Source organism: Vigna radiata, chromosome 8 (assembly GCF_000741045.1).
Source record: "Vigna radiata var. radiata cultivar VC1973A chromosome 8, Vradiata_ver6, whole genome shotgun sequence".
Lineage (NCBI taxonomy): Eukaryota > Viridiplantae > Streptophyta > Magnoliopsida > Fabales > Fabaceae > Vigna > Vigna radiata.
Window position 1 is genome coordinate 33,178,694 of NC_028358.1, and position 11,705 is coordinate 33,190,398.

At 31.8% G+C, this 11,705-nt stretch overlaps 1 protein-coding gene across 2 annotated transcripts in view; it reads left to right on the forward strand.

The window, feature by feature from the left end:
* The window catches only part of LOC106771923 (protein CHROMATIN REMODELING 20), a 37,091-nt gene extending 26,652 nt beyond the window's left edge, over positions 1-10,439 (forward strand). For both annotated transcript variants that reach the window (XM_014657977.2, XM_014657978.2), the window contains 10 exons: positions 142-291; positions 376-431; positions 519-819; positions 1,831-1,966; positions 2,770-2,831; positions 2,974-3,200; positions 4,151-4,354; positions 5,580-5,658; positions 5,736-5,995; positions 9,842-10,439. In XM_014657977.2, coding sequence (XP_014513463.1) covers positions 142-291; positions 376-431; positions 519-819; positions 1,831-1,966; positions 2,770-2,831; positions 2,974-3,200; positions 4,151-4,354; positions 5,580-5,658; positions 5,736-5,995; positions 9,842-10,211 — 1,845 coding nt within the window. In that variant the 3' untranslated portion in view covers positions 10,212-10,439. The remainder of the gene's footprint in view (positions 1-141; positions 292-375; positions 432-518; positions 820-1,830; positions 1,967-2,769; positions 2,832-2,973; positions 3,201-4,150; positions 4,355-5,579; positions 5,659-5,735; positions 5,996-9,841) is intronic.
* Positions 10,440-11,705: the final 1,266 nt, after the last annotated feature.

Genomic DNA, 11,705 nt, shown 5'->3' on the forward strand with positions numbered 1-11,705 from the left:
AAATATTGTAGTACCATAGTTGTATAATGCAGCAGTAGAATATTAAATGGATTTGTACTTGTATATCTTGAATAATCCTAATATTCAAATTTGTTTCATTTGCAATTGCATTCCTTTGACATTGTTGATATGTTACTGCAGGATGGTCCTGACATTCTTGTTTGTGATGAAGCCCATATGATAAAAAATACTAAGGCTGATGTAACGCAAGCCTTGAAGCAAGTAAAGTGCCAGAGAAGAATTGCGCTTACTGGGTCGCCCCTTCAAAACAATGTCATGGAGTATTACTGTGTAAGTTTGTCTAAAAATTAAAAATTGTTTGACCATGAAGTTATTGTGTGCAGTCTTTTTGACTCTTGTATTTATATGAAATAGATGGTTGATTTTGTAAGAGAAGGTTTTCTTGGAAGCAGCCATGAATTTCGGAACCGGCAAGGCTTTCTTTTCTCATTGTTCTGGTTTTTGCTGTAATTATATTTAAGGAATGTGTCCAACCAAATATTTTAATTTATATGCAGCTTCCAAAATCCTATAGAGAATGGACAACACACCAATTCAACTCTGACAGATGTGAAAATTATGAACCAGAGGTCTCATATCCTCTATGAAGAATTAAAAGGCTTTGTTCAAAGAATGGACATGAATGTGGCGAAGAAGGATCTACCACCCAAAACTGTCTTTGTGATAACTGTCAAGCTATCTCCCTTGCAGAGAAAATTGTATAAGAGATTCCTTGATGTGCACGGGTTCACTACCCAGGAGCATCCTGAATTGTTAAGGAAGAGATGTTTTTTTGCTGGGTACCAGGCATTAGCACGGGTGAGTGTGCCTTCTTAGTTAATTTAATTTTCTGAGAAATATTTGTATATATTATAATCTGTGATAACTCGATAGGGTATCGGATATGATCCATAGTTACAAACTACACCTGTATTTTTTATTTCAAGAGCTGATTTTGATGTACATAAATTCATAGCTGCTATTTTCTTAAATTGTGCTCTTCTTTTTGCTGTTATTGCTTTTAAAAGCAGGTTAAAAAAGCTAAAAAAAAATTAAATTTTTTTAAATATAAAATTATGCTAATTTCTACATGGTACAATGCAAAGCTGTGTTAATGGCTTTTAACTTATTTTTCTTTTCTAAATACAGCCTACTTGTGACAGCTTTCTTATATACTAGAAGTGATATATATGATCTGAATGTAATGTAGTTTTTATTTGATTTTATGATGGCATTACAATTTTCATGTTTTTTATTTAAAGAATTGTTATTAAGTACACAGATTTAAGTGGTGGGCACTTGTAATTGATTTGAAATTAAGATGTTCAGTTGAAAATAAGAATGATTTTATTATTCTCAATCATGTCAATTACATTCTCCTTTGCTTTATGTGTAACACAATCTAATCTTCTAAAATAGGGAAATAGAAAAACAAAATAATCTAGAAGATTACACATTTATTTTCTCTAATTAGGAAGATTCTATAGATTTCTTCTTTAATTAAGAAGATATTTCCTCTACTTTATTTGATAAGTCACTCGTTTTACCACTGAATATTGCTCCCCAATGATAATTGTTTTAGTAGTTTATTTTTATATTGTACCATTTTAAAATGTAAGCTGAAGATTTTATTAAATATCAGATTTTAATGAACGGACGATGCTTCACAATTCTCAAAATTGCCTATTTGTTTTGATGTCTTTCCGAAATTTAATAAATGTATTGGCTTGGAGCTGAAGTGAAATGTCATTGTTTCTTGGACAATTTAAATTACGGCTTTTTTCTTGTTTTAGAAATTGATGGTGATAAATTGGCTTTTGCCTGTAGTAGATATGGAACCACCCTGGGATCTTGCAGTTGACAAAAGAAGCCAAGGATTATGCAAAAGAAGAGGATGCCGTTGAGAATTTTCTTGTGGATGATAGTTCAAGTGACGAAAATTCTGATTATAACGTTCTTGCTGGAGGTAAGCCTTCTTTTATAAGCACCTGTTATTTTTGCTTCTAACATTTGCTTTTTGTTATTGATTAATAAAGTTATTTTTTGATTGACCCTAGCATTTAATTTCTCTTTTTGTATTTGCTTACTCTTGTTAGTTTGTCATTGTATGCTTTGAATCTCTCAAAACTTGTACTCCATGTTGTATGATGACATCTTATATTTTAAAAAAGATTAATTTAACATTTTATGTTTCACATTTGTCTTGTTTAATATCTGAAAGGTTATTGAAATAATACACTTAGTGGTTAGTGGTCTTATATTGAGGAACAACTGCTTCTGTAATGTGTGAAACATTGTTTAGTTGTCACAAGTGCCATCAGTTTTGTGATGGGAGAATACGAATTAGTCAATTTTATTTTTCATAAGTGATCACATTTTACTAATTTTTAAAATGTTGGTCAAGGTACAAATATGAAAAGATATATTAAGAATAGGTCTACCTTAATAGGAACTTTCAAATAAACTAATTTAAACTATTGCTTTTGTGTGCTTAGTGTGTGAGGAGCTTGGGATATGGTAATCTTTTGGAATTACTCCTACATGTCTCATGATATATATATATATATATATATATATATATATATATATATATATATATTCATAGTTTATCAAACACTATGATATTGCTGCCTTTGCCATTTCCTAGTTCCAATAAAGGGTTTCAAAATCTGGGAAACATAACAAAAGTAATAGCTTTTGTGTGACAATAAAATCTGCTGCCCAAATTAAAGTCGTTATTTTACTTTTTAACAATCCACTACTTTGCAGAGAAGATGGGGTTTGCAAACGACTTACTGCAAAGGAAAGATGGTAATGGCTTTTTCCTGAAGGTATGAAATTTAACAAAAGTAATGGCTTTGTCCTGTTCTAATGATATTACTTTGTATGAGTTTATGCTGGATTGAGTGGTATGAATTATCCTTTTAATATACATGCTATCAGTGGTGATGCTTCTTAGTTTTAACGTTCCAGGGTTGGTGGAATGACCTTCTTCATGGTAAAATATATAAAGAGATCGATCACAGTGGCAAAATGGTTTTGCTGATGGAGATACTAACTATGAGTTCTGATGTTGGTGATAAGGTATTAGTTTTTAGTCAGAGCATACCAACCCTAGACCTCATTGAACTTTATCTCTCAAGGATACCTCGACGTGGAAAACGAGGAAAGCTTTGGAAGAAGGGGAAAGATTGGTATAGGTGAGTCCTTATTTCTTAAACCTGCTCAACTTGATGCTACTCCTTAACTACTGGTTTGCTTTCTATTGTTTTTTAAGCTGATTTTTGTGGTTCTAAATGTATGTTTTCTTTTTTGCGAGACTCATCTAAAGACATTGTTTGGGTGGGGATGTCTATCTTGTTGTGTTAATGGCTGCTTGAATTTTCTTAAATTATTTCAGATTGATTTTTTAAGCTTCTGTGTATAACTTTTTATTGGTCTGCTCTATAGTCTTTATACTTGCATACTTTTTTATTTTTCTTTTTGTGTGGTGAAAAAATTATGATGAAACCACAAGTATGATTTTCATTACATATATACTCAGTTTGTCAGTTCTGTAATATTAGGAATACCATAGAATTTTTATTGCCCATAGTTTATAAACAAACAAAAAATTAGTATCAATTTGGTCCCCATAGTTTTCACTCAATTTTGGTTTTGATCCCTGTATATTTATTTTGTTTAGGTTTCTTTCCCCATAGTATACCAGACATTAGCTAGTGTTTTGGCATGTTCTTGATGGCAGGGACTAAATCAAATTATTTACTACTTGAGTCAAAATCAAGGTAAAGCCAACTGTAGACCAGAAATATATTTAAACCTTATTTTTATCCCACAAAGGAGACACGAGCTTGGATTTAATGTACCATTTTTCCTTGGAGTTCTTAAAGCATAATTTGGGGTTTTGTTTCTTCTGGTTATTTATTGCTTTCCCTTTTATGAATTTTGTTTGTTACTCGGGACTTTGTCTAATCTGTATGCTTTTTGTTGTTTCATATGTTTCTTCTCTTTTACTGATTTCATCTCAGAATGCACATGTGATGTTCTATGCAGAAACCTTCTATTATCTTATTACTTCAAAATTTAGAGGGCTCGTATTTAAGTAGTGTTTTCTTTCTTTCATTATTTTCTGATATGAGTTAACGTATAGGTTGGATGGTAGAACAGCGAGTTCTGAGAGGCAGAAGCTTGTTGAGAGATTTAATGAGCCTTTAAATAAGAGGGTAAAGTGTACTCTGATTTCAACTAGAGCTGGCTCCTTGGGTATAAATCTCCATGCAGCTAATCGTGTTGTCATAGTTGATGGTTCTTGGAATCCAACATATGATCTCCAGGCTATCTATCGATCATGGAGGTAAGCTCCTTTTAATTTCTCCTTCAGTCCAAGAAGGGTTTCTTCTGATGGAAACATTATTTATAAAATAGTGTACTTTGGTATATTGAGAAATCGGAGTAGGAATAAATTTTTGGGGGAGTGGGGATGTGGAATAAGTTACAAATAATGGTGCTTTACGGAAAATTCTTTATTTGAGCAGTGCTTTGGGATAATATACGGTGCTTGGCCTCATCTTGCTGTACACTTAATTGTTTTTTTAGAGCCATTTCTTTTGCTTAGTTATTTTTTTTTTTGTTTGTATTTTTGTTTTTTAAGTAGATTCTCCTTCAATTTTTCGCAATCATCTTCATTTATCTGAATAGAATTGAAAGTCAACAAAAAACAAAAGAGATGTCCTATAGAGTTCTTACTTATCTAACAGTTAATACTAATTGTTACAAAGAAACTCCTAAAATAAAAGCTGTAAAGTGAAATCACATTAATGAATTTTATTTTTTCTTTAACATAAGCCCTCATGCAAGAGTTCATTAAGGTTTGAAGAAGTGTGCGAAATGCATATATGCTTCCTACCTTCATTTTAAACTTGGTTTTCTTGAGAAGAATGGATAATAGAAGGGTGAACTCTGTAGACCATTTTATCTTATAGAGGCTCCAAAATTATGTCAAGAATCCATTCACCCCAAAAGCTTAAGATGCAAGGTGAAAGTTGGGGTTTACACTATTAATGATTCATCGATATTTTTTTATTCCTTCCAAAGCATTTGTTTATAGTTGGGGCAAGTAGGTGTTTTGTTAACAGTATTGTATGCAATTGATTCCTCAAAATTTACAAATCAAAATCTTCAATTGATTTTGAATATCTATACTAGTTTTACAAAATCAAAATTTTCATGGATAGATCATTAAATTTCTATATGTTTTGAGAAACTTCTCCGGAAGTATTTTTATTTCATGGATAGATCATTAAATTTCTATATGTTTTGAGAAACTTTTCCGGAAGTATTTCTGTAAACTAAAATTTCATTTTTACATATGCTAAACTGTGGAAGTGATTTCGTATTGGCTTCCCCAAAGTCTTATTTTAACTTGTCTATAAGCTAATTTTAGCTTATAAAAAACTGATTTCATTTATTCTTCAAATTTTTCTCACCTAGAAGTGCTTATGAAAGAGTTTTCTTCAAAGAGACCATATTGTAATTGTTAAACAGTGTGGTTGAAATAAAAATAATTTTCATGTTTGCAGGTATGGGCAGACAAAGCCTGTATTTGCTTATCGATTGCTAGCTCATGGAACTATGGAAGAGAAGATATACAAGCGCCAGGTAGTAGTACAACAAGTGTGCTTCTATTTTTCATTTGTCAATTTTTTTTTTTTCTAACTCCAGAATGATTTCAATAGGTCACAAAGGAGGGGCTTGCTGCTAGGGTGGTTGATAGGCAGCAGGTGCACAGGACCATATCTAAAGAAGAAATGCTGCATCTCTTTGAGTTTGGTGATGATGACAACCCTGAGACTTTAGGCGATTTAGGTCAAGAAAATGAGCACCAAGAAAACCCAATTTTGGTTGGGCATTCTCTGAAACACACAGCACCACATTCAAATGGAAGTAGTTATTCTGATAAGTTGATGGAAAGCTTACTTAGCAAGCATCATCCATGGTAGGTTCTCTGGACTTTATCCATTTTTTTTCATTTGAGACTCTTCTCATGAATGTTCTGTCTTCCTCAATTGGACTTTTTGGTATTTTTATTCTCCCACATTATTTTCAATTTCCAATACTGGATCCTGTTAAGTGGTGAATCTACATCTAGAAATGAAGTTCTCAAGGTAATTTTATTTTATCATCATTAAACTTGAAAAAGAATGATTTTATTATTTTCATTCATGGTAATTACATTATTCTTACCTCTATTTGTAGCAATCTAATCTTCTAGAAAGGGAAATAAGGAATCAAAATAATCTAGAATATACACATGTTTTTTCTTAATTAGAAAGATTCTATAAATATTTTTTCTAATTAAGAAAATTCTATAGATATTTTCTCTAATTACAGCAATACATTTTTTCATTTACAACTTGGAAGACAGTATCCTATTTTAAATAGTTGGATATAAAATCTATTCATAAGCCTATGTTCAACAACTTAAGCTTTTTGGGTTAGTTGGTTTATAATGGGCTATAAGGTCATATACAACCTAGCAGTCAAGACTTTTATCATACCTGCCCCAGTTTTTAGATACAAGTTGAATTTTAGGTCAATGTACAATGAATTTGTGCATTATTCATTATTCCTGTAAGTAGTTAAATGAACAAGCATGTTGGATATGATGTCATTAATGACCCTTCCATGACAGACTGCTATGAAAGGGAGGTGAATATACAAATTAATGATGAAAAGTTTGTGATTATTTTCCCTATAATGATATGTAGGAAAGCTATTTTGTGGACAATAATGGTTGCTTGATTAGTGGGATCAAAAAGGTTTCGAGTTTGGTTTTCCTGATTCTCTTTCTTTAGAAGGTCATACTTTAGAATAATACAAAGGAATTAGAATGAAATTTTTAGAGTGAAGTTCCCTTTCTTAGTATCTCATTTATAAAGACTTTAGATACATAAGATACAATGAATGAGAAGGGAGAGAAGAGAATCTGAAAAGATATACCTAAGAACTGGGTGTAGCACAAAGCACGCAACACCTTAACAATAAATTCTATTTAAGATTATGAGGTATTCTTAAGGATTTTGTTACTTCATCTGTAAGTTGATCAGTTGATATGACAAACTTAGGGTAAATTTCCTTGGACAACTTTTTTTTTTTGAATAGAATGACAATCAGCCTGGTTATTACAGTTCATCTTCATTTGCCGAGTCTCAGAAAAATCTAGTTTTTGGAGGAACTGTTTTACTCATATAAACTCAAAAGTGAGGCCTATATTTAGCTTCAACAAATGATTAAAAAACAACATTTTGTTTCTTGCTTTTCAAGAGATAATATGTCCTCCAAGCAAAATACAATATCCTGTGGTAAAATGTCTGTCTATAGGAGAACCAACCAATTTAGCATCACATTATTCAAAGATTTTGGATACTTCCTTTATCTTCCTGAAGTAGTCCTTGGCCTGGAGCTCTTTTGAGATACCTTAGGATATGGATGACATCATTCCAGTGATCTTTACGAGCATTTTGCATGAATTGACTCCACCAACTTCTATATCTTTCTAGATTAGAGAAAACTTCTTCATGCTTAGCTATTAGTTTCAATCTATCTTGGCTGTTTCGTTTAGGATGTCAAGAACATATTTTCTTTGAGAGATTACAACTCTTTTCTTTGATTGAGCTACTTCTATGCTAAAAATATTTTCTGATTTTCAAGATCCTTGGTCTCAAAATGATTGCTTGTGTTTCTTTAATTAAGAGATTTTAGTTGCATCATTCCCTATAATAACTATATCGTCAATGAATTCTATGAAGTACACATTTTTCAGGGAAGGCGTGACAATAGAAAATAGAGTGGTTTGCCTTATTACATTTCAGGGCAACAGCCATGCGATGCCACTACTTTGAAATAGGGCAACAGCCACTACCTGAAATACCTGTTATCAAAGGATAAACAGTTTTTGGTTTAGGACTCTAGTATCCCATTTTTTCTTGTTTGAAATGCATTTTTACTGTATTGGACTGGTTTGTTTCTGCTTATAATTCTAATAAAATAAGCATATTTCTCTTTTTTAATGTGTTTGTATAATATGCTTATTTTAAAATATGCAATTTTCTGCTTTTATTTAAGAAGAAAACCCTTTTTTCATTCTAAATAAATGATTTTTAAAATTTGTTTATTTCAAAAATACTTGGTTTAAGTTTAAACAAATTGAACCATTATTTTGTCTTATTTTATAGGAGTAGCACGTTTTCACCTTTAACTAAAAAATGTGAACGATTATTTAAAATTAGTTTCTTTTATATTTCAATATCTCCATTTGTTTCGTAACTTGCAATTTCTTTCGACGTATGAACATAAGAAATGACCTAGGTGTAGGAAGGGAGGAATAATCCGCATAATGAAGGATTGAATCTCAGCATCATCACCCCTATTCTAAGAGCTACAAGCATATTACAAATATTTTCTATTCCTAGGAATATATTTCTTTTGAAAAGTGTATTCTGAATATAAATTTGGTAGGTTTAGAATTTTTATTAGAGAAACTTATTAAATATATATATTGACTATGAACTTGAGTGTGATAAAAAGGAATAAGTTTCTTGGATTAAGTTAGTGGTTGATTCTGGTATTATGTTTCATTCTTTTTTAAATAAAATCTCAGGTTTCAGTCTTGTATATAGTGTGTATGTCAGATAGGAGAATTAGCTCCACTATGTGGGATGTTCTTTGTATGGACAAGATTGTTTCTTGTAGAGGATACTTGTGATGCTAAACCCAAAAATGATTGAACCAGGTAGCCTAGAATCTTTCTTTTTTGTACAATTTTCAAGGTAAACTAGAATGTGTTGAAAATAATAGTTGACTCAGAATTTCATTGTACAAAGCCATATTTACTACATATAGCTTTGCCAACAATCAGATAATCTACAAAGAAGTTTGATTTAGAGGTATTTTGAATCAGTTTATGTTAGGAACCAATAATTGACAAGAGAAAGAAAAGAAAGGTTTTTTATTGAATAGACTGAAAAGAACAAAAACTAGGAGAGCCCTCTCTCTCCTTTAAGAATTTTCCCGTTCACAAAGAGCTAAAGTTTAATCTACAAAACTCACCTCCTTCCTCCTATTCTCTCCTTCTTTCCTTTATATCTCAGTAACACCTCAAGTAATTGATTCATGAATACTCTAACTACTTAACTAATTTCTCTTCTCCATGTGTCCTAACAGTTTATTAATCCTCCGTTTCTTCTGGTTCAAAAATTACGCTTTCTGCAAATCTGTTGCAGTTATATTTGCCTGCTGATTATTTTTTATCATTCTCTGTTGAAAATGATGTGTAATTAGCTTAGTTATTTGGTTACACAAGTTGAAAAGGATATTAAAGTCTGTATATTTATTCTAAATTAAGGAGAGACTTCATCACAAAGGCTTTCGTTAAGACTCGTTAAAGTTTTTTGGTTTAATTAGCCTTAGTTTCAACAGTTGAGACTTGGTGTGTCAGAAAGTTGGAGATGGAAGTTAAGCATCCAATTGATGTAGTTCCTACTAATTCTGACTGCACCTCATCTAACAAAAAATTACGTTTGTCGCAAACTTGCAGTTATTCATTCATTAATTCCTAAATATGAAGTCAGGTCACATTAGCACGATTAGGACTCTAGTTGAACCAGATTTTTGAGTGGCTATCTGTACATTAATAAGGATTTCAGCTAAGGACACAGACTAAAGGATTTGTGCTAGAGACAGATCCGTAGAAAATATGGATTATTGTTTTTAGTTTCTCTGGATTTGTTTTTCAGTAAGTAGAACGTATCTAACACATCAGCGAAAATAACTTTCTTAACAGGTGGATTGTCAATTATCATGAACATGAATCCCTGTTGCAAGAAAATGAAGAGGAAAAACTATCAAAAGAGGAGCAAGATATGGCTTGGGAGGTTTACCGAAAATCCCTGCAATGGGAAGAAGTCCAGAGAGTACCACTAGGTGAGTCTATTGTGCCTATTCAGAAACCAGAAATTCCAAATGACGTGCCCCTTGTATCAGAAACCTGTAACATCTTGCCAAGTAAACTAAGCCGACGTTTCGCCTCACGGAAATGCACAAACCTTGCGCACATGTTGACACTTCGAAGCCAGGGAACAAAATTCGGTTGCAGTACTATCTGTGGGGAATGTGCCCAGGAGATTAGGTGGGAAGACTTGAAGAAGAGATAGAAATGTGGCAACATGAAGGATGACATAATCTAATCTGTTCATATATATATATATAAATGTTTTTTTTTTATCGTAAATGGTTATGTCCCCATATTTAAATCTTTTCTGGATGAAACATAAATGTTCCTCCTAAAAAATGAAATAGAAATGTTTATTTTGTTGCCGTGAGCATTTAATGGCTTTTCTTTAGCACTGAATGTGGAAAATAGTCTCGTATTTTATCAAGCTTATTGGATACCAAAGCGTCGTGTCCGTCCCAGGGTGGGTTCATCATATTTCAAGGAATATATCCTGATCTGTGATCACTTTCTGGTAATAATAGTGCATATCAAAAGAAAAATATCTAAGGTTACTACTATAATCAAACCATGGAAACAGAGGCCATGCATGCATAATTACACTTTTCAAACAAAACAGAGAATATCGCGCATTAGGTTGCCTTTTGTTTTCATGTTGTTAGATAATAGTTATTACAGTCGCAGCAATTTCTTTCCTGCACGTTTTGTTTCTTTTTTATTTTTAGATTTTACTCTAAAGGTATTTTTTTACTTCATGTAATTTATTTTTTTTTAAATAATATTTTTAATTTGTATAATTCAAAAGTTAAAATGATTTTTGAAGTGTACAATGCAAAAATTAAATAAGTTTTGGACTGTACAGTTTGAAACTTTTGAATTATATGATGCAGAATTTATTTTTATTTTTTGAATTGTAATATTTGAAGGGCACAAAATGAAAAACCAAATTATATAGGATGCAGGAAGAAATTTATTAAGGTTCAGGAAAAACTGCCTACAGTCTTGTGAATTACATAATGGGGAACATAGTTTTTGTTTTTGAATTTTACATTTAAAAGAGAGGACAAAATGAGAAGTTTTTTTTTTATATATATATATATAAGAGGCAGGAAGAAATTTATTAAGGTGGAGGAAGAACTGCCTATGGTGGTAAGATTGAGACGAATCACAGGCTGAGGCAGATGCAGTTATATCTAGTTTGGAAAAATGTTGTTTGACGTCAGACATTTACGTAGGGATAAAATGATCATATATTTGTAAAGAAAAAGAGAAAGTGAAAAATAATTAAAGATAACGCTGAATGAGAGTAAAAGAAATTTGATTGTCAAAATAGCTTTTTCCATATTTTTTTTAATATTCTTATAGTTTGTGTTGTCCAACTCTTACAGTAATGATTAATGAATTGTTATAATTTGGAGAAAGATGTAAGACATTCTCCCTTGCAAACTCTTCCTGAAGGTCCCTATCACATGTTCATCTGCTGATGCCCATTACAGGTGTTTCCTTTTTCTGACATATCTTAGCCAGTCAAAAGTCTGAAATCTTGGGACACAAGTCCTCATCAACCAATATATTGTGATGATTCTCTGTATCTTCAACCATGTCATTCCCATTTTTCTCTTCAACCAATATACTTGTTGAGAGCACTTTATAACTATAGACGACGCCATTCAAATCAAAATTCAACTTTTCAAAA